Source organism: Hydra viridissima, unplaced genomic scaffold (genome assembly GCF_058129835.1).
Source record: "Hydra viridissima isolate aposymbiotic clone 2 unplaced genomic scaffold, HvirCarnegie_v1 scaffold_10, whole genome shotgun sequence".
In the NCBI taxonomy this organism is placed as follows: domain Eukaryota; kingdom Metazoa; phylum Cnidaria; class Hydrozoa; order Anthoathecata; family Hydridae; genus Hydra; species Hydra viridissima.
In genome coordinates, this window is record NW_028324309.1 from 3,904,139 (window position 1) to 3,927,837 (window position 23,699).

A 23,699-nucleotide genomic window follows, 5' to 3' on the forward strand; every position below is an offset into this window, starting at 1 on the left:
ATTAATCTTCGATGACTTTGTTTCAATATTTAATTCGCTGAGATATTATTATTTAATGTTTGAATAACTTTAAATGTATAACCTTTATGAGTATTTATAATGTATAACTAATATCTGTTTTAAATTGTTTTTCAAGTTTCTTTTATTTTCGTTTTTTCAATGCAAAAATAAAGAAAACGATGACGCTATTTTCTTCTCAGACAAAATAATTGGATTTCTTTTTCTAAATTTTTTTTAATCAGGCATACATATACTGCCAATTCCACCAAATAAAATCTTTGGGAAAGCTCAAAGTAGTCTTGACACTATCTAATCAATTGTGTAAACCTTTACCAGCGCGTTCTCCAGATTTATCACCAGTTAAGAATCGCTGGTATATGATTGGACACCGCCTATTAAGAAACACTAATCCAGCAAGTACATGTAATGAATTATGGTATCAAATAAATATTTCTTTGCAAGATATACTACTAAAAACAATTTGGAATTTAGTTTTATCCATGAATAATCGTCTGATTGAATTTTTAAGAAAAAAGGTGAGTGCACTCACTATTGAATTATTTGTAAATAATTACAATAAAAGTTTTTCTTTTCAAGTTCTGACTTTTATATAGCATACTTCATGTTTTTTCAAAAGTTGTTACCAATTTTTAACAAAATAAATCATCTTTCAGGTTTTTTTTTCATGCTTTTTTTTTGTGTGTGTATTTCCCACCGGTAGCAAGTGTTGATCTTCCTTCTCCGTCAGTTCCACCTTTTAAGATAACAGAAGGTATTTAATACATTATCTTGACATTACTTTCAAAATTTTGCATCATATAATGCACATAAGTAGATAATTTCCAGATCAAACTTGTGTGTAAATCCAGTTGTTGATATCTTGCATTCACACTCAGAGACAACTCTACTAAGAACTGTTGCTGTAAATTCACTAAACTTGTAAAAAAGGCTTTTTTTTGTAACAAAATACCCTTTTGAATGTGAATAGTTCAAGATAATATAATTTATTTCAGCCTCTTAAGTAATGAAAAATTTTGTTCTGCAGAGGTATAACATTTGAAAATCGAGTGAAAAACCAAAAATGTAAAATATCAAAAGGATATTTTGATTATAATAAATATTTTACTATTAGCTTCTATAGTAATGGTTTTTTAAAAACGAAAATTATTTTAAAGTTGATATCAGGATTTAACTTCAATGCTAATGCAGCTGCAGATTTTCAAATTTAAATCGGTAGATTTTATATAGTTTGTTAACTTCTTGGTTTAAACTGTTTCCCATCACTTTAACAAGAAACGAAAACTGAGTATTGATTCTTTTGTAGGTTACATTCTTCTTTCTGCTACTTTTAATTCAAGAAGGGACATATTGTAAGTTAATACTTCGAATCTGTTGTAAATATTAGGGATGCGCCGAACTCAATTTTTCGCCGAACACCGAATCCGAACGTTCGGCCATGAAATTTTACCGAACACCGAACGGTTCGGCAACCGAACTCTTGCTATTTTTGAATCAAAACATTAGTTTTGAAAAATTTTGTTATTAAACATTTAACGTGTTTGTTAAAACATTAGTAAGGGTTTATAAAATTTGTTTGAAAAATTATAAAGTAACTTTGAAAAGTTAATTTATTATTGGATGATTGTTTGTGGTGTAAAGAAAAGAAATGTTAACATTGTAGTGTAAACAAAAATGTTAACGATTTTTTTTGAAAAAAATAATTAATACAATTATTAAAGTTAGGTAATATAAATAAATGTATAACATATAACGTAAAGGATAAAATAACATAATATGTAACATGTTGGTTATATTTTAAGATATTTTTACACAGTTTAAATTTAAAATGCTTTATTTTTGGTTAAACCTCTTTTTTATAATTTAGTAATAACATCTTAATCTTGTAAAAGTATAAAACAATGTCTTCTGAAAAAATGTCTTTTAAAAGTACTGTGTGGAAATATTTTGAAGTTTCTAAGAAAGACATTCGTTTTTGTATCTGCCTACTATGCAAAGCAATAATCTCCAGAGGTGGGAATTGTCCAAAAACATTTACCACCAGTGCAATTAGGCGCCATTTAAAAAAAAAGCACCTTGTAGAGTATTTATTGGCTGAAAAAGAGTCTGATAAAAAAAAATTTATTGAAACATCAACCGTTTCTACATCAAGTGATCCAGAAATAAAAAAACAATTAACATTAGTAGAGAGTATTAATAAAAAAAGGTTGTGGGATATTAATGACCATAGAGCAATCAAGATTCACAATCGCATTGGAGAAATGATGGCGTTGGATATTCAACCATACACAATAGTAGAAGATCTTGGTTTTAGAAAACTAATTGAAGAGATATGCCCTAATTACCAAATACCCAGTAGGAGTTACTTTAGTGAAAATATTGTTCCACAAATATATGGTAATCTGTTTAATTCAATCAAGAGTAATATATCTGCTGCCAGTTATATCTCCCTTACAACTGATATTTGGACAGCAAATACTTCAAATGTTGCGTTCATAAGCATGACAGCACACTGGCTCAATAATGAATTTTCCCAACAGAGAGCAGTACTCAGAGTTATGAATTTTCCAGAAAGTCACACAGGAAAAAATATAAGTGAGTATTTACATAAAGGTTTGCTAAGTTTTGAAATTCCACACAAAAAAATTCACATTGTTTTACGAGATAATGCTGCCAATATGGTAGCTGGTGTTAGAGACAGTGATTTTAAGTCAATTCCATGTTTTATACATACAATACAGTTATGTATACATGACTCAATTTTGTCACAACAATCTGTGAAAGAAATTTTAGTTTGTTGCAGACGTCTGGCAACACATTTTCACCATTCACCAACAGCAGCAGCAAAATTAGAAGCAATTCAGGAACAACTTGGTACAAATAAGCATAGGTTAATACAAGATGTTGCTACAAGATGGAATAGTTCCTACAATATGATTGAAAGGATGCTTGATCAAAGAGTTCCTTTGGCAACTTATACAGCTGATCATGCTACCCAATCAACATTAAATTCATACCAATGGGGCTTATTAGATAAAGTTTTTCATATTTTAGAACCATTTAAAACTTTAACCGTTAATCTCAGCAAACGTGAAGCATTTTTATGAGATGTTATTCCTTCGATTATGGCTCTTAAAGTATTTTTTAATCAAGCATTAGTTTGTGAGGCTTTTTTAAGTATAAATACTTTAGTTGAACAATTGAAAGAGTCAGTAGACAAAAGACTGAGTACATTTTTACATGATAAGTATTTATGTCTTTCCACTTTTTGTGACCCTAGATATAAATTAATGTATCAAAAGGAAGATGAGAATGTAATAAAAATTTGGCTTAAAGAGCAGATGCAAGAAATGCAGCAACATAATTTAGAACTTGAATCCTCTGATTCTGATTGCGAAGAACCCGCAGTAAGTGACACAAATGAAGTGTTTGTGAAACCAACGTATCCAAAATTTAATGAATGTTTTCGACTGGTTTCCAAATTGACAACTATAAATGAATGTGATTCCAGTTTTTCAATTACTAAAGAAAGCAAAAGATTTAAAAGATCACACTCTAATGTGGAAATGATCAACATGGAGATTGAAGAGTATTTAAAACTCCCTCTTGTTATGGAAAAAGAAAGTCCTCTTTTATGGTGGAAAAATTGTGGAAACTCTTTAAAAAATTTAAAGAAAGTAGCCCAAAGGTTTCTTTCAGCACCACCTTCTTCTGTTGAAAGTGAAAGACTTTTTAGTACAGGTGGCAACATTTATGAACCAAGTAGAAACAGACTATCACCAGAGAGTGGTGAAAAATTAATGTTTATACATTATAACTTAAGGGCAACAAGTGATAATTAATTTTCATGTTTTTGACATTTTGTTTTTCAAAAATTATTGATTTGTGATTGTTATTACTATTACATAATACAATTATACAATAATAACAAAATACTTAATTGGAGCGTTATTATGGAACTCCATAATAATGTTTTTCCCTAAGTTTGTTTCTTTCAAATATTTTTCATCAGTTAAACCAGTTGAGTAGCAAGCTTGTAAGAAACTTTCTCTGTAGAGAAGTTTATTTAACCACAGCATCAATAGGCATCATGTTTAACAAACTTAAGCTCAATAAAATATTTTTTTCGTTTAAATTCCTATTTGTTATTTTAAGATTAACAAATGGTGATTTTATAATATTAGATTTTTGTGATGAACTAAAATAATACTCAATTAATGCAGGGGTATTTATTTAACAATTATTTTAGTCAAGTAATAGTTTTGGTAAATCTGTCATTCCGTTTGGTCCGATTAAATTTATTCTGTATTGAAAATACATAATAAAATTTAAACTAAAACTGTATTGAAATACATTTATAAAATCTTATGTCTTTCTATGTTCAATTGGTACGCTTTTTTTAATAAAAACTTTATCCATTTAAACTGTAGCTATGGTAAAAATGAGTTAAATTTTATTTATATTTAGGTAATTGTATGATGATTTCCAAATTTGCATTATTGGCCGAACATTTGCTTAGGTTCGGCCGAACCGAACGTTCGGCAAAACAGCCGAACGTTCGGTTTTGCCGAACGTTCGGCGCATCCCTAGTAAATATTTAACTCAAATAGCTGATGCAGTTTGAAATTATCACTAAGCTTAACATTTTTTCATTTTTATCTTATTCTTTCTAAAGTTACTCAAGAATTAATCATTAGTTTTGTTAATTCTGTTAAATTATGCAAATATACTCTGAATAATTGGAAGTTTCCGTTTTGCGGATAGGTTTATTTTCAATAAATCAGCATTAGATTCTCTATGCAATTATCTGAATTTTCGCCATAATGAAATTATGAACATTTTAAGAGATAATAATTTGTCATTTTAAAACGAAACAATGTGCATATTCAAGTATTGACTCCGAGAGAAACAGCGTTAAAGCTGGTATTCATTTAAAAATAGCGGAAAGACTATTCAAAAATAAGATAAAAAAGAAAGTACCCTATAAAAAAAAAAAAATTAGCAGAAACTTCAGAAAAAGCATATAAGAAAGAAACGTTAGATTAGAAAGTTAATGCCATCAGAAATGTTAAGTTACCAAAAAGTAAAACTTTCAACTGTAAGTTTTGTTACATTTGTAAATTATTGGTTTAAACTCAGATAATTTATCGAAATCTTTTTCTTTTCAATTGTAAAGTAATAACTTTAAATGTAGTTCATCTTTTGTGATAAAATTTTGGTTACTATGATCTGTAAATAGCAGTTAAATCTATTTGATGAATACAGCATTTTTAAAACTCTTTTAAAAAAATATTTTTATTTTAATTAAAGCTGTTGCAGAATCGTTTACGGTTGCTCAAAATGTTTCTTTGAAAAAAGACCAACTTGCTTCAATTCTGACAAGTCTTCCAAAGGAATACGAGTTATCATTTGAATTAATGCCAACATCTTTTTTAAATAATTGGACGAATGTAATTCACTTAACTGTTGACGGTGATAACAGAAAGTATAGTAACAAAACCCCAGGAGTATGGTTTCAACCAGACAACTATTTGTACTTTAATTCAGCATTAAACGATCTAAATAGAAGTATTTCTATATCGGCTTTGAGAGTTCCATTAATGGAGTGGACCAAAGTCAATATAGCACAATTCTTTGTTGATAAGAAATATATTTTCTCCATTCAAATTGCGGGAACCGAAGTCTTCACTACACAAATTACATTTCCAAAAGAATTTCAGAACGTTAAAGTTTATTTGAGCGATCCGTGGTACTATGCACAACCAGGATTTATTAGAAACTTTGTAATTTTAAACGCCTGTGAAGGTAATTGTTTAGTAAACTAAATTTTCCTGCAGGTTTCGAACAAACAGTTTTATACTCATCGATGCATTTGTAAGCAATAAAGAAATACTTTAAAAGTAAAGAAATGTTTTGTTATAGAGTTCTTCAGCATGATCGAAGAAAAAGAGATAAAGAAAAACCAAATGGTTAAAATTCTAAATAACCTTCCAAAAGAGTACGAGCTATCATTTGAAGTGAAACCTACTTCAAATGTAAACGTTCAATGGAGTAATATTATTCACTTAAGTGTAGGAGGCAACGTAAATACGTATGGTGATAGAATCCCTGGTATTTGGATGCGTTGGAGTAAAAGTATTTATTTTGCATTTGCATTAAATGGAAATTCTAATAGTTATTTTGATTCAAATATAAACATGAACTTGATGGAATGGACTAAAGTTAGAGTTTCGCAACTATTTATTGAAGGAAAATATGTTTTTACAATATGGGTGGCAGAAAAAAAAGTTTATTACGTCGTCAATAATGATGCAAGAGAATTTCATGACGTTAAAGTTTACATCGGTGACCCTTGGTATGACGCACAACCAGGATATGTTCAAAACCTTGTCATAAAAAATTCCAATGAAGGTAAGAATTATTCGTGCTTGCCAATATCAATTGTTTCTAAATTTGAATTAAAATCTAAATGTTTAATAAAAAGTGTCTTAAATGCGTAAGAAGCTGTGTTTTACTATAACAACATTGTTTTTAATACTTTTAATTAACAAGTATTTCATTATTAACCAACTGATTATAATTATATTGAAATTTCAAATAATATTTACAACGTTTCGCTGCATTTGATAAGAACTTGATTTAAACATTGTTTCTCTGGCAATGTGTTTAGTGCTTTTTAGTGTAAGCCAGCCATATCTCATATAATGCATGGGGTTTTATATATTTTGTTAGATCCCCTAAAGATATTTAAAAATTGCATATATCATTTATTTATTAAAAACATTCTGCATCATTTCTTGTCTTAATCTAAACACGATTGATTTGGGCTATGTGTCTGTTTAAGCAGCGAATCACAGAGCTACCACGCAGCACTATATTCAAGCAGCAGTATGTTTTGAAATTCACAAAATTCTTGACTCTGGTCTTTAGCTAATGGTAGAAGACAAAAAAATAAGTTGTGGATGCATTATTGAATGATTTAAAGTTTATTTCCAATCTGCTCAAGCACAAAACTGTTTATGCAATTAATTCTATTATTCAACTCTTGTATTTAAGAACTTTGCAAACCATTAAAAGCGTGAGAAAATACCAAAATGAATTCCAGTCCCAACCAAACATTGCAGTTTGTTTTGCAGAAGGTGATTGGAAAAGAAATGTAATAGGGACTAAGATTTTGCAAATATTTTACAAAGTTGTGGGGCGGATGATGCAACCTAAATATTGATTTAAAGCTAAATTTAATGTTACTGATTGTAAATGCTTTGGAAAAGTATAACTAACAGTTGATAGTTTTACATGAATATCCTGCACTAATTGAATCTTTCATACAGCTCATTCCAAGTCTGGTATGTAAAGCTATCTAATTGTTTAAATTCATAAAAGTGATACGACTAAAATAATAGCGCTCATAGAACTTTTATTTATATGAGCTAACTTCATATTGGTTTAGTTCTTGATTCTAGTTTATACTAGCTCTTCATAAGTTTGGGTTCTTTTCTATCTCTATTTTATGTTAATGTTGCAAATTTAATCAGAGGATACTCTTTTTCTTAATCTAACTTTAGAATTTTTGCATTGTTATTACTGAAGCTTGTGGTGGAATATTTGTGACATTATTACAAACTGAAAGTAACTTATGGCAAAAAAGAATTGCTAAAAGATGAGATAAAATTATTTTCAAATTTTCATTAGATAGGCATCTGTTGAAAAATATATTGATATTGGTTTAACTTTTTATAAAACTGGTTATGAAAACTTTAAATTGTTTTGCAAAATAAATTACAATAAAAAAGATATGCAGATTGAATTTGACCAACTTTTTAAAGGAAGCCACTTAGAAGTTGCGCAAAATTGTTTTAAGTAAAAGTGTTTGAAAATTGTTTATGCAATTATATTATCCTATTTTGGTATCCTATTACAACATCCTTACATATATGTGACCGGCTGGGGAAAAGGTACCAAAAGTGTGGGATGGATTTAAAAGTGCCAATAAGTTGACTGCAGTCATTGGCATTAATAAAAAAAATTCACAATGATATTCCTAAAAATTCCGGACATATTAAGTCTACAAATAAATTTATGGAGCCTTTACCATACTATGATGTTTTGTTAATAAGTTGTAAAATCAAGACAACTATGTTTTTCACTAGGGTTATTTATTTCTCTCACTTTCTCAGGTTTATATACATTTTCCAAATTCATTGTGCACAATGAATTTCGTATTCATTGCGTACAGTGAATTTTGTACTATGAATATGACGCACGCGCAACCATGCAATTCTTTTTACGCTAATTGCAACATAAATAATGATTATTGATAATAAAAAAATTTTAAAAGTTTTAAAAACTGGGCAAAAGATAGTAGCAACTAAGAAGTTTTTTTAAAAATGCACATTTAATTAAATATAAGTAAATAATTTTGAGTTTTTTTTTTTTTAATCAAACTAAGATATTGCTTAAAATAAAAAAAAATAAATTATTTTAGTTATTATGTTAACAATTAAATTTTTTTTTTTAAATTTATTAGATGGTTTTATCTCGTATCATTTTTCACGCATTTATGTTTGTTTATTTATTACGGACATGATATTAATTAAATCAACTACTGTATTATTTATTTATTTTGTTTAAATTTATTATAGTTAAATGTGTTTTGATAAATAAGAGTTTTGAAAAGAACTTTTGGTTACTGTTGAGTTCTCGTGTTAATTAGAGATTTTTTCGTCAAAATTTTTTTTTTTTTTTTCAAAAGTTTTGTTTTGTAATTAAATTAGTTTTCAGTACAAATAAAATGCCAAAAATATCAATAAATGACAGAAATCGCATCATTGTCTTGCATGAAGAGAGTTAGAGTCATGTTAAAATAGTCTTACGTGTGAATTGTTCGCAAGCGTCAGTTCAAAAAGCAGTTAAAAAATATAATGAAACTAGTATTGTAGTGGATAAAAAGTCTGGTCGTCCCAAGAAGAAAAGCCCTCGAGATGAACAGTGTTTAAAAATAACAGCGCTAGGAAGTTGCGAGAAAGTAAGCGCAGAACTCGTTCAAGATCTTAAATAAGCAAGTAGAACTTTAGTACATGCATTAACTGTGCGACATTCTTTATTAAATCTGAATTAAAAGGCTGTGTATCTATGAAAAAACCTTAACTACGCCATGGTAATAAAGAAAAAAGAATAAAGTTCGCCGGAGAGCACAAGGACAAGGTAATGTTTACAGAAAAATCTAAATTTCATACATTTGGGACGAATAAAAGTCAGTACGTTAGGCGAAGAAAGGGACAGTCATTGAAGGAGCTGTGTCAACAATCAACAATCAAACATGGTGGAGGAAATATAAGTTTGGGGGTGTATTTCAATAAAAGAGGTAGGGGATGTTGTTAGAATAACAGAAAAGTTTACAGGTGAAAAATATAAAAGTATTTTTCATAGCAATACTTGATCTTCAGGGCGACTACTAATGGGGGACTATTTTATTCTACAACAGGATAACGATCCTAAACATACATGCAAATTAGTTAAAAATTATTTGCCAAGTCTGGAAGATGAAGGAGTGCTTCAAACCATGTCTTGGCATCTTCAGAGCCCTGGTTTGAACATAACTGAAGCTGTTTAGGACTACTTAGTCAGAAAAAAGATAGAATAATTGCCAAAGAATGTAAAAGAGCTTTGGAATGTTCTAAAATAAGAATGGTACAATATCTCCATAACATATTTTGAAAATCTGCAAATAAGTATAAATAAAAGGCTCCAGGATATTATTGTAAATTAAGGTGGTCACACTAAATAATAGTTTAATCTTTATGTATAGTTACAAATTTAAATATTATCAATAAAAGTTGTATTATATTACAGAACTTAATAAGAAAATATTTGTGTACCTATATCTTAGTTTTAATTTGATTTTGCTTGACAATTTATCCTGAATATATTAATTTTCTCTTAAGTGCTACTTTCTTTTGCACATTTCTGTACTTCAGAGTTCATACAAAGTAAAAAGATCAAGAATGAAAATAACTATAATTTGACCTCAACTTCTATTATACTGATTTTCTCGTTATTTAGTGACCGCACCTATAGAACTTATTCCCCGAGCCGGTCACATATTCATATTGCATTATCTTGATAAACTACCATAATACATAACCCTACTGAATTATCTCTTTAAATCATACTTTTATATTATTCTATTATTCATTTTTCATGTTTTAAAATTGAGGCTTAATGATAAATTTTTGTTTAAGTCGGAAGCAGAAGCTGCAAACCACTCATCAAAGTAAACTTCGAAGGGCAGTTTACAAACAAGTAAATTATTTGAAATCATAATTGCTTCCAGGTAATACCATGATTCTTTTTTAATATTTGTGATATTTTAAACCATATAATTTCAGAGACCATATGAGTTTGTCCAGTTCAATCGCTTACGCCTATGAGCCGGGTGCATTTGCTTACAACATTACATGGGAATACCTTTTACCTATTTTCTTGAAGATCACTTCTGCAAACGAAGTAGTTAACTGTCATAAAAATGGTTCAAAATTTAATGTATGCTGTTTTTTAAGATGTTTTTTAATTGTTTTATCTTTGTTCTCTAATTTTAAAAAGTGAACTTTCTATGTCGACGTTTAGATTTCGCGTAAGCGATTTTATACTAATGGTTCAAGTAATGTTTTTTGTTTTCAATTTTAATTTAGTTTAAGCTTTTTTCTTGAAACATAACCTACAGAATATGTATATCTTATATTTCACTAACTATGAAGAACTATTAAAACAGATATATTCACTCCATTAGATTCCTGGTGCTTTCAATACCACTGGCGTAAATCATTACCTCAATCTAAGTTTAGATATGACAAGCATTTTGATAAAAGAACATTTTCCTGTCGAGATTCCTTTCAAACTGACTTTTCGAAACAGCGCAGGAGACTTATGGTATGAGTATAAAACCGTAAAAGTTAATTCAACTAGCGATGCAAGCCTAATAACTTCGAGAAATAAAAATTCTCTTCCAGGTTCGTAAAACATTCTTGTTGCAAATATATTTAGCATTTTGCTCTTGAATGAAAGTTGTATAAGTTTATTATTTCATCATTAGAAAGTTATGGCCGAGGTATATGTTGGGATGCAGTAGAAGCTCTAGTTTATGTTTGTATGAATCAATATGTCACTAGGTAAAGCTTAACTTACAAATTATTGATTTCTTTTTGTTTTGAAAATCAGCCAGGGCTCTGGAAAAAAACTTTGATTATTTGTAGCTGTTTTCATGAGAGTTCTCTACATTATATTATTAACAATGACTTAACATCTAGGTAAGGTTTAAACAAATTTGTTTGCAATTAACTAGGAGTTGCCAGCTCTTTATCTTTTATGAACTTCCAAATATTTTTCGCTTCCTCTGAATTAGACAACTTCTTTTTTCTGTCAGTCAATACGCATTTAGGGAAGCGAAAACCATTAGTATGAAGAATATTTGTTTTTCATTTTTGTAAAAAGATAATTTTACATACCTCAAGTACTTCTTGGCGTGATAATAAAGAGAAAGAATAGACTCAATAAAAATTTGCTCAACCAGTTTTTTCGTGTGAACGTATAATATTCCCTAAGCCCTTTAAATGTATGACTGATTATCTAGATTCTTATTATAGATTAGTTAAAAAGCAAACCAGAATATTTTTATAAGTTAACAATGATAGTTAACTAAAACTAAACCAGAATAGTTGTTTTTTTATTGGATCCGGATAACACCTCAATAAAACAATAAAAGAAGAATAACTTAAAAATCTTGTTTTTAAAGCATTTTTTATTTTTAGTTTCTCAAGAATCTTATTTTCTACTTAGAAATTTAACAAGGAGCACCTCGAAAAATGACATGTATAAGAAAATAATATTTTGATTGACTCAAATGAAGTATAAGGTTTTGTAATTAACTAATGTTCGCATGACGAAAGAAAAAGATTTTTAAATTTTGAAAAAATGAGGCTTTTAATTTATTGATTTTTTTTTTTCATCACATTTAATTCAATTAATGATTTGAGAAGCGTTTTGAAATAATTTTCATTTTGTCTTCAAATACTAAATAACCATTTGAGAATGAAAATTGGCTGTTGAAATGGCTGAGAATGATTCAATCAACCAAAAGAACATATTGCTTAAAAGTTTCTTTTTTAAGACATAGGGAGCAAATTAGGGGTAGGTTTTTTGTTTTGAAGCCGATGAACCATTTTTAGTTCATATTTATAGTAAACCAAGACCAAAGACAAGAAGTCTTTTTAAAACAGATATCCCGCCATTCTCACAAGTACATGTTAAAAAGAAAGTAAGTAGATAGTAATCAGTAATATGAATAGGCTGTTACTATTCGACCGTATTTGGTAATTCTTGATCAAGTTTAAGCAATTAGTAATAATGATAATTCATGGTTTCCAGAAAAAACATACTTACAATATTCTACGCTTGATACAAAACTGTTTGGATCAAAAAAAGCAAATTTTTAGTGAATGCACGATTGATTATCTCTAGAACAATTGAATTTACTGAATTCTTGAAATAAAAACTTGATAATGATGGTCTTTTGTTTGATAACTGGGCTGTTAAATTCGGAAGCTGAATTTAAAAGATCTTTATGATAAAAATTTTGATGATAGAATATATTTAGTTTACTTCGCTTCTAATGCTTAGCAAAAAAAGAAACTTTCGGTCATTGTTTATTGTATCTATCAAGTTAAGCAAAAATGACAAAGATATTTAACAGAAGCATGTGCAACTACACAAATTGGCTACAAAACTATTTTTTTGGTCAATTTTCATTCAAAAAGGTCAAAGTTTGGACATTTCCACAACAAACGGATAAATTAAATTATCAAGAACGGTTTAAGCAGACCTTAAAAACCATCAAACTATTAGAAAGTATTACGGAGCAGCATACGATGAATAAAATATTAATCTGCTTTTTTTTCAAAAAAGATTTAACGGATTCCTAAACATTTCTGCTCATAACTGGAATATATATTAGCTCTATTGTAAGCACAATCGAGATGGTCAGAAAAGTAGTTTCCAACAATATAGTAAAATGTATGCTAATGAAAGTTTGTCTTTAAATGTCTTTTGTCTGAAATTGCTAAAATACTCATTCCAGAAGCTTCTAGCTAGTTTCAGGTTATTAAACCTTTAAATAAAGAGTGCAAAGTGCCAAGAGTGTCTGCCTCAATGAGTCATATAGTGTCTGCCTCAATGAGTCTGCCTCAATGAGTCAATAACAACGTTTCGATTTTTTCACAGGCGTTTTTCTGCATGCTGTGTAAAATACTGACCTTAACACTAAAGGAGGCTTCCAAAGGAACTCTTTTAGATTGTAAAATTTTAACTAGTAAAAAACCAAATAGGTAAGAGTTCCAAGTATGTATTGAAAAAACGTCAAATATAAATGAAAAAACCTCTCAAGACAATGAAAACGGGTTTTTATTTGTTCCATAGAAAAGGCAAACGTAATTGTCAGCTAAAAAGAAAAAAAACAATTAAGAAATGAGCGCCATCTAAGCAAGTTTAAATAACTTAATTTCTTTTATTCGGCTTTTTAAAGTCTGGCATTTATAAGTCAATAACTTTTTTAATATTCGGTGTGATATACAACAGTTAAATAAAAAGGACGCTTTCAAAAATTTAAGAATAACATTTTAATGCTTCAGCTTTAAAGTTTCAGTAGTTCTGTTGATACATGCATCTTAATAATGCGACAATGCCCACTTTTATCCAGAGTTTATTTACAAAAAATGTTGGTTTTTTATATATAATCATTTAATACGTTTTTATTTACTTTCTGTAATTGTTTATACTTTGATAATCTTATTAATATTAATTTCTCAGATGGAAAAACAATTCGCTAACTATATCATGAAAATTACATTAAAGAAATGATCTCTCATAACTTAAAAACATTTATTTTATTTTTTACACATTCTTGTCTACGTTATTTTTTCCATATTATGATTCAAATTGCAATAAAATATTTTAAAAATTGATTGTTCTTTAAATAATTGAATAAAAACGACTTTTTTATGCTTAATTTTTAATCGATCTGGTCTAAAATGATTACTTATTTGCTTTTTAAAAAAATCGTTCAAGCTCGATCAAAATTGAAATTTAATTGGCACTCGATTTTGGCGGTTTTTCAGTGCTTAGTTTCAAATTTAAAATTTAGACTTTAAAATAATGAGCATCTGCGTATAGAAACTTTTCTTATTGCAATACGATACGATATCAGAAGATATCAGAATGTGTGCATTGTAAGTTTTTTTATATTATGATAATATCGTACCCAAAAAGTTTGCGCGACAAAGTTTCGATATTTATCGTTTAATTACGATGTTTATCGTTCAGTTACTATAAATTCAATTCATTACAACACTTTTTTACTTTTTCCTATAAAATAATATTTTTAAAAACCTAATTAACTGTAAAAAAATTACTGACAAATGCACTATTTTATTCATACATATATATATATATATATATATATATATATATATATATATATATATATATATATATATATATATATATATATATATATATATATATATCTGTTATTTAAATGGAGAAAAACAACATTTTAATAGTACTTAAAGTTTCGTGCCTTACGGCAATCATCAGCTATTAATTACAAATATATATTTTGTAATTAATAGCTGATGATTGCCGTAAGGCACGAAACTTTAAGTACTATTAAAATGTTGTTTTTCTCCATTTAAATAACAGATATATATATATATATTGCTCTATTATTATAATATTGAGCACTCTTTTACGCACAAGAGCTTTGTATTATTTTGATATAATACATAACCAATCAATATATATATATATATATATATATATATATATATATATATATATATATATATATATATATATATATATATATAAAGATAGATAGATAGATTGATAGATAGATATAGACATAAATAGAGATATAGAAACAGATAGTTTGATAATATATTTAACTATAATAACAATAATATTAAAAAACCCCATTAATATGACATTTATTTGGCATTCAAATTTGCTTGAATAAATAAATATCCAAAATAATAAAATAGCTTTGATTTTATTCTGACAACTTATATATATAATTTGGATGTAAGACAATTAAACGATCAGAATGTAACATAATTTAATTAAAAGTATAACATGTGAAAAAATTTTATAATTTAAAGTGAGTAAGTTAAAGTAGTGCAGAGTAAGTTAGTAAGTGGACAAAAGTAAATAAAAAGACATTTTATAGCTTACACATCAAGCTTTTATAAAATGCGTATATTTTTATATAATTGTTAAGTTGTTTGTATTTTAAGCTGTTGATAAAAAAGTTTTTTTTTCATATTTTTTTTTTCAAAATATTTCTTCAAATTTAATGAGGTTTTTTGTATTACTTTTAGGCATAAAAAGTAAATAATTTTAAAACCTCTCTTTTTATTGCATCCAATTTTATGTGGCAAAAATATTATATGCATTTTATTCAAAGTGGTTATGTAATAATTAGGTTTCAGTGAAACTAGATTAGTATTAAAGACTCATTTTATTAATTAATATCTTAAAATACCTATTTATTATGTTTTGTAAATGTGTTTACATGTCGTTTATATTTTTAGATAGTGTAGTTAAAAGATGAAATATATTGATATTTCACACCCATTGGCAGAAGAAAAGAATTACTCTGGCAAGCTCCAGAAAAACCCTTTGGTGGGAGCAATTTTGACACTTTCCTGATCTCAAAACTATAAAAACTGAAATCATCCATCACCGCCCGTGAAAGAAATTTCATTTTTAAATTTATGCTTTATAAAAAACAGCAAATGACAGCATTAAAAGTTTTTGGCATTTTTACAGCCGCAGTAACCTTAGATTTTCATATTAAAAACAATTAAAAACATAATCTGGTTAGAGAAACAAATTAGAATATAAAACTGCAAATAATTTCATTTTTACTAAATCTGAGAATGAGCAATTATTAATGATCTACATTGCTCTTATGTTACGCTAACTTTAGGTATTCAGTATAAAATTTTGCGATCATTAATTGAATATTGTTTGTAACTTCCATGCTGTAATTTAACCAAAATTAAAAAATAATTTTTAATTTTGAAACTATATAACTTTTATCAAATCCAAGAAACAGCAATTATCATTTTTAAATTTATGCTGTTACTCAAATTTTGAATTGCGCACTAAAAAATCTACATTTCAGTATTGTTATGGAATAATTTTTTAAAAGAATAGTTTTTTCAGTTTCTAAACCTAAATTGAAGCAAAAGAATGCCAAATCAAGCCAAATCACACGATGACTGCAGAAAAACCGTCTGTTTTCTCTGCATGAGAAAGAGCTCAAGGTATTGTGTTATTTTTTCCTTTTTCTTTAATAATTTGATTTATTTATAAAACATTTATTTCTTCATTTGAATATTTAACATAAAATTCTTTTGATATACATTTTCTGATGAGCTTTATGTATTGTTATCAGAGTTCTCACAAAATCTATGATGGATGATGTGTTGAGCATACTTTCATCAAGTCTTGATTTTGCTGACAACAGAGTGCCTTTTGGAATATGTGATACTTGCCGAATAACCATAGGAAAGAAGAAGAATGGAGCAGAAGTCAATTTACCACCTCTTTGTGACTTCACATCTGTCAAAGTTCGACCTTCAACAAGAGGCAACAACTGTGACTGCCTAATCTGCCAGATTGGTCAAATGAAAGTTTTTCAAAAGCACCCACTTGAAGATCAAGAAAAATTGGAAACAGGCCAAACTCAAAGAAGATGCTCAGACTGCCTCTCCATTATTGGAAGAGGCATCTCACACAGCTGTAACACATTTACATTTCGAGAAAATATGAGACAACTAGCCATCACGGATTCTAAAGTCTCTGAGCAAATTGCTTCCACTATTGTTGCAGCCAAAAAATCCTCTCCACATGGGACAATCAGACTGTCTCATGCAGGTGGTGGTCGCCCCCTACCACTAACTAAAGGTGATTTAAGTATCTTTCAATTAGTGAAACATAAGTCAACTGAGTGAGACAGTTGCTTTTTGCTAGAGTTAAAAAAATTTAATGGCATTATTATGAATGTAATACAATCAAGACAATAATGTGATGTAATGATAACTTTCAGGTTCATTAAAAACAAAAAGACTCTTTGGTGATGGTCCTATCTTGAGCACTCAGGATCTTGTGCAAGTGCAAGTTAACACAGGCCTGTCAAACACAAACATGAAGAAGTTTGCATCAACCATCCATCACGTGTCCAAGGGTCAGATTTTGGAGCCTAACTTTCATGAAAAATTTTGTGATGCAGGAAAACAACTCAAAGATCATTTTATCCAAACAAAAATTCAGGTCAGTAATGATAAGTTGCAGAAACGCCAACAAATTGTTGTGCATTGCAAAGATCTTGCAGATCTCCTCAATGATGTTCTGTTGAGAAGACAAATCTATTCATCACACATTGTAAAGCTTGGCCTTGATAGTGGTGGTGGTTTCTTGAAAGTAAGTTTGGGCATTCAAGAGGCAGAGCAGAGCATGGAGGCAGGGTCACCACCAAACAAGAAAACTTTAGCCACACCAACTGCCAGGGACAGTGGAGTCAAGAAGCAGCTGCTAGTTGCAATTGCTGAGGATGTGCATGAAAATTACAGTAATATTCAAAAGATCCTCAATCTTCTTGTAATCGAGAAAGTTGACCTCCTTCTCTCAACAGATTTGAAGTTAGCCAACATTGTTTGCGGCCTTCAGTCACATGCCAGCTCTCACCCTTGCACATGGTGTGACGCCTCTCACAAGAATTTAGCCCAATGTGGCACCCCTTGAACATTTGGCTCTTTGAGACGATGCTTTGAGGATTTCAATGCAAATGGTCAGGATTTGAAGAAAGCTAAGCTATTCAAAAATGTTGTCAACTTGCCACTTCTTAATGTACCAGACAGCACACTTGTCTTGGACGTCATTCCACCAATGGAACTTCACCTACTTCTGGGTGTTGTAAACCATCTTTACAACATTCTAAGGGAGTCTTGGCCAAAAGTCTCAGCTTGGCTAAATGATCTACATATCAAACCACAGCCTTTTCATGGTGGGCAGTATGCTGGCAATGAATGCAAGAAAATGCTGAAGAATGTGGATCTTCTTCAGAGAATGGCAGAACAAGATAGCGCATTTGACATCTTTGATACAATTGACACACTGCAAAAATTTGATTCTGTGGTTTCTGCATGCTTTGGAAACAAATTGGAACCTGACTATGTAGAAAGAATTGATAAATTTCACACTGCATTCTTGTCTCTGACAAGAGGAAGAATCACTCCAAAGGTTCATGCAGTATTTTTCCACGTGAAAGAGTTTATTGAAAAACAAAGGGAACCACTAGGAAAATACAGTGAGCAGGCAGTAGAGGCTATGCACCACAACTTCAAATTACACTGGAGTAGATACAAAAGGCCAATTGATCATCCTGAATATGGGAAGTGGCTAGAAACCTGTTTGGTTGACTACAACAGCAAAAGCTTGTAAGAAAGAGAAAAGTATGAATACTAGAAAATAGTGCACATTTTCTAATACTTCAATGAGAAAAACTGCTTTTTTTCACTCTTGGATAACTTGTTGAGTAAAAGCTGTTGTACTCAACCATAACTTAAGGATCATTGATGAAACTATCAAAGATGCAATTTTCCGTTGTAGTTTCTTCTGATTTTGCAGATTATTTTATAGCAACTATTGAATATCTTTTGTTTTAGAAAAAAATAGTGTTTAAAAACTTGATTTGTTATATAATCTTTTGCAATTTTTTGTTAAACAGTTACCTTTTGTGTTTTTTATGCCAATCTAGAATAAAGAATATTTATAATACTGTAAAAATGCCAATATATATTGAATGCTGTCATTTTCAATTTTTTAAGAATAAGCAAAATTTTAAACACACTTTTCTTCTGCGGACGGCGATAGATGATTTCAGTTTTTACAGTTTTGAGATCAGGAAAATGTCAAAATTGCTCCCACCAAAGGGTTTTTCTGGAGCTTGCCAGAGTAATTCTTTTCTTCTGCAAATGGGTGTGATTTGTTAATATGTAACACAAGAAAACTTGAAGTTAGCTGATCCTAATATTTTAGATGCAGTTTTAAATGGCATAAATTTAACTGCAAATAATAACTTATCTACTTTCATGAAGCATCTTTGAAAAAGGTAGCCATTGCAGCCGAGAGAAATTTCGGGCTCTAGGGAAATTTTCTTAACGGGCCCTCATTTTGACCAATTATATACCCAGGACCACTGTAAGTCACTGGTCATTGAAAATTAAAGATGAAAATAATTAAATCTCTTAAAAGTTAAAACTATTTAAATCTTTTAAAAATTATTTAAAAAAATTATTTGTACACACATGGGGCCCCGGAAATCTTCCCCGTCCAACCCCCACCCCTCTCGGGGTGGGGGTTGAACTGGGAAGACCAAATTGGATTTGTTATTGATGTCCCAAAGTCTTTCAGGTACTTTTGTGGTTCAGGTACATCAAGTGATGGAAATACTGGGAGAAGGTTTTTTGAGAATGCTCAAATAGTATTTAGCATTATTGGATTTGATTTATGATTAATGAAAATGATTAATGATTCTCACGCAGATGTTTCAAAAAAAAACCGACATGTATGTTTTAAGAAGGCTTCTTTTTTCCTCAGATCCACTTATCAGTAGTTATAGAAAAAAAAACGTTCAAGCAAAAAGAAATCATACAATCCAAAAGTGATACAATTTTTTATTTCCAGTTACATTTTAATCAATACCCTCTTCAATATTTAAGAAAATTTGTTTTTGAAAAAAATGTAAAAAAAAAAAAATTTTTAGCCATAACTTTTATATAATTATATACAAAAAAGGTTAAGCTTTAAGTTCTTTGTTTATATGGAGTGGGTAGTTTCAAGAAATATAAAATGAAACCCGGAACTGAATAAAAACATCTAAAATTAGAAGATGGCTATTTATTTAATATTTCAGTTACATAAAATAGTTTTCAACCAAACTGCCACATTAATTTAGGTCTATTTTGTAACTTCGTTGTTTTAAGAAAGTCACTTAAGCTAGCAACTATGCCAAATGAAACATTTTAGATGACCCTATCAACCAAATAAATAATCCAACAGTACCACTACAATAGTGATATGAAAAATTCTTAATCTGGTAATTATAGGGCTAATACGATAAATATATTAAAAGTTATTACTATTATCGAGTTAATAATGATTTTGGTAATTAAAATGTTGCTAATCAATTTAGCAACATAGGTATCCATACCGAGCAAGAATTTAAACTAATGTCACCGTTGAAACCGTAATACTCAAGTTAGTAAACAGTGAAAAAATGGCTCTAAAATCTTTTTTATAAAACGAGTTATTAGTTTTGTCCTGTAAAAATGAATTCTGATCCACTGTGTAGTGGTTTGAACCAAAGTTTTGGTCGAAACAGAAAAAGTAAAAGGTTGTTTAAGCAGAATTTTCGAATTCGGTTTCGGCCGAAACCGATACCAAAGCCGAAAGTTTCCAATAGCTATAATTAGCGGCAAAATTCCAGATAGACGATACTGTAATTACATAACAAGTATTTATTATTATTAAAAAAGTGGACTTTCCTGAATTTTAATTGAATTAACCACAACTGCTATAACTCCTTAAAGAAAAAAATTTTTTTCCTTTAAAAAAAATTAAAAATTTTTGGAATGCTTTTTATTTTTTCAACTGTTTATTAAAAAATATATACAGCTGAATTGTCCTCCTAACCGCCTGAGCCGTTTTTAACAACTTAATCTAAAAAATGGCGTTAAGAAATAGGTGATTATTAATTTTTATCAATCTTTTAATCACTAAATTAAGTAAATATATTGCAAAATAACTTAACATTTAGTTATATCTTTTACAAAATATTGTAAAATATCGAAAGGTTTCGACAAACCAAACGATATTTTATCGGAATGTATCGAATCATATCGAAACTGAAGAAATATCGTTATACATTTTTTAATAATAATTCTTGCGATATTTATCGCTAAAAGCGATATTGATATCGTGCATATCAAAACCTAAACGATATTTTATCGAAATTATATCAAAACAAAGGATCATACCAATTCATATTGAAACCCATTATCGTAAAAAAACAGTTAGTTTCGATATTTCGATAACGATACGCAGGTGCTTATAAGATAACAAAAAATGGATCATTTTTAATGAAATTTTATTTAAAAAAATATATTAAATAATAATATTTTAAATAACTAATTTAAAATTAAATTTATGTGCTGAAAGTTTTCTTAAACAAATTTTTACGACAAAGCGTTTTTTTTAGCTAAATTTAAGTCTGGAAAAGCTAAATTATCTGTACTCCACAACAAGTTTGAGATATTGCATTCCATATTCTAGATGTGAAAAACACCACTTTTATTACTTCTGTCGCTAGTTTGCTAAAAAATCCTCGTGGGCTTTTTTCCCGCTCATTTATTGGTGAGACTCAATATGTTCCTTCAAACTTCAAGAAGTTTTGGAATTATAAATTTTTCAATTTCTATCTTTTTTGACGTCAATTTCTATCTCTTCGACGTCATTTTTGTTTCTATCTCCTTTACGTCATACTGAAGCAACGTTTTGCCGCTATCCATAAAGAAGTAACATTTATTTTGAATATTCCAGCGTGTCAATAAATCTATATCCTTGAAATGCACCATCTTTTTCTGCAGTTCATTTCAAAATATCAATCTTTTAGATGATATTGTGGCCGCCATTTCCAACAAATTTTCTCCATGGAAAAGTTGAAGCTACATTTGATATAGTGCCGGCAAGCCATTTGCACGAAGTCATAACTCTGTAAGATTTTTAAATAGTTGTTTAATTACTCTCAGCAAAATATAAAGCAACATCATTCTAGTAATCACTAAATAAGATGCAGTTTATTTTGATAAAGGCCTCAAATATTGAAAAATAAAATCTAAAGCTTAAAATAAAATAAGCTTGATAAAAGTTGATTCCGTTAAAAATTTTTACTCTGCTGAGCGCTGATCTGTTTTTAATTGTAGTAGCCCTGAAAAAACCGGTTAACTTTTGAAAATTTACATGCGGTAATCTAAACAAGCTTAGTTTAGTTTTTAGAACAACAGTTAGGCTTTTAGTTTTGCTATGATTTACTTGCTGAATTGAAACCTAATTCATAAAATAATTGTTTTCTATTTTTGTTTAAAGCTTTTGTTTAAGAACTTCTTACAATATATACTGTTTATATACAACATAACTGTTTATACAATATAACTGTATATATACAATATAACTGTTTCTTACATAATTTGATTTTTTTAGTCAAAGTGTAGCATGTTTTTTTTCAAAAACTGATGGTGAACTTTGGACAGGTAATAAATAACTTTTTCAAGAAATAACTTGTTAAGAAAGTCTCCCCAAATATTTTATTGCGCAAATGTTAGTAAAACGTGATTACTAAAACCTTTTTTTATCAGGTTTAAAATGCTTTATGCAAGATTGTTTTAATTCGTCATTTACCCCAATTTAAAGGTTTAGATATGCGAATAGGTTCTGTTCTGGGCTATCATTTTTATACTAGAGACCTGTATGCAATACACAGAAACCAAAAAAGTTATCTGATGTACCACAGCACTTTTAAAAAATGGTTAACAATAACCAATGCCGAATACTTGAAAAATGTATTTTATCAAATAAACCAAAATGGTTGCAAGAAACTAGACGGGAAAAATGAGCAAGTTTACTCTTTAGAAAATCAGCAATGGATGGGTAAATTCTTTTTAAGACTTCATTTATGTACGAATAAACTTATGCTTTAGACTGACACTCTAACAAAATTACTTTTAATCTCAGGAAACGACAAAGGATTATTTTTTCGAAAATCTATTAACGAATCTTGGATCCAGAGGATAAAATGGAATGCTTATTTTGACTATTTTGACATCATGTGAAAAAAAAATCATATTTTTTAATTCTTAAATTGTAAAAAAGAAACTCATAAATAGAAGTTATAGTAAATAAAATGGATTGTTTATGCATTGTTTATATTATCAACATGCTTTGTTAAGCTGTTCTCCTGCGTCTCTATGGAGGTGAGTAGATTTATATTTATTGTATATATAAATTACGTAATCTTAGTTTGTAAAATTTAATGCACTCCTAAATACCACTCATACTTCCACCGCCAAGAGAGGTGGGTGGGGTACACACATACTCCCACCGGTAACCTTGTTACGACAAATAAATTATTATTGCTTTTCATTTTAGATCTTTTAATTAGCAATTTGCTTTCCTGCTTATTACTTTTAACATACTTTAATCAATAAATTTTGTTTTTATCACTGAACTTTTCTCAACTTTCCTTAGACGAACTATTTTACTTCATATTAATCTTGTGAGTCTTTCTCTGTCATTGGTTTTCTAATGGTTGGATTTGCGATTATATTTTTCTTAAGATAACTGTTTTTAAGTGTATATCATGGCCGCCTAGAAGGGGGTGGGGGATGGACGGGGAAGATTCCCGGGGCCCAGAGGTGGTGCAAATAATTTTTTAAAGTAATTTTTAAAAGATTTCAATAGTTTTGACTTTTAAAGGATTTAATTAACTTTTGTTTTTAATTTTTAAT

The 23,699-nt window shown here is 29.1% G+C and overlaps 2 protein-coding genes across 6 annotated transcripts; both read left to right on the forward strand.

Moving 5' to 3' along the window:
• Positions 1-145: 145 nt before the first annotated feature.
• Positions 146-23,096, forward strand: LOC149882693 (uncharacterized). Of its 5 annotated transcripts, XM_090065571.1 has the most exons (12): positions 442-536; positions 675-772; positions 1,325-1,370; positions 5,329-5,823; positions 5,941-6,429; positions 10,260-10,320; positions 10,407-10,560; positions 10,808-11,027; positions 11,111-11,186; positions 22,396-22,445; positions 22,606-22,842; positions 22,927-23,096. In XM_090065571.1, the coding sequence occupies exons 4-12, from the start codon at positions 5,436-5,438 to the stop codon at positions 23,022-23,024; spliced, it is 1,773 nt and encodes a 590-aa protein (XP_089921697.1). In that variant the 5' UTR covers positions 442-536; positions 675-772; positions 1,325-1,370; positions 5,329-5,435; the 3' UTR covers positions 23,025-23,096. The 5 variants fall into 5 exon arrangements, 4 of the variants coding, with proteins under 4 accessions (XP_089921695.1, XP_089921698.1, XP_089921699.1 ...); XR_016444623.1 differs by lacking the exon at positions 675-772 and having other exon boundaries at positions 146-536; positions 22,655-22,842; XM_090065569.1 differs by lacking the exon at positions 675-772 and having other exon boundaries at positions 146-536.
• On the forward strand, positions 16,324-17,087 carry LOC149882694 (uncharacterized). Its single transcript, XM_090065578.1, has 2 exons — positions 16,324-16,397; positions 16,529-17,087. Exons 1-2 carry the CDS (start codon positions 16,324-16,326, stop codon positions 17,085-17,087), a joined length of 633 nt encoding a protein of 210 aa, XP_089921704.1.
• Positions 23,097-23,699: the final 603 nt, after the last annotated feature.

Bases quoted from the DNA above. Each gene is read 5' to 3' on its own strand.
- LOC149882693 (XM_090065569.1), top strand. From the start codon at position 378: ATGATTGGACACCGCCTATTAAGAAACACTAATCCAGCAAGTACATGT. The intron at 1,371-5,328 runs GTAAGTTAATAC...TTTTAATTAAAG, and splicing joins AATTCAAGAAGGGACATATT to CTGTTGCAGAATCGTTTACG. The intron at 6,430-10,259 runs GTAAGAATTATT...TTTTTGTTTAAG, and splicing joins CATAAAAAATTCCAATGAAG to TCGGAAGCAGAAGCTGCAAA.
- LOC149882694 (XM_090065578.1), top strand. From the start codon at position 16,324: ATGCCAAATCAAGCCAAATCACACGATGACTGCAGAAAAACCGTCTGT. The intron at 16,398-16,528 runs GTATTGTGTTAT...TATTGTTATCAG, and splicing joins TGCATGAGAAAGAGCTCAAG to AGTTCTCACAAAATCTATGA.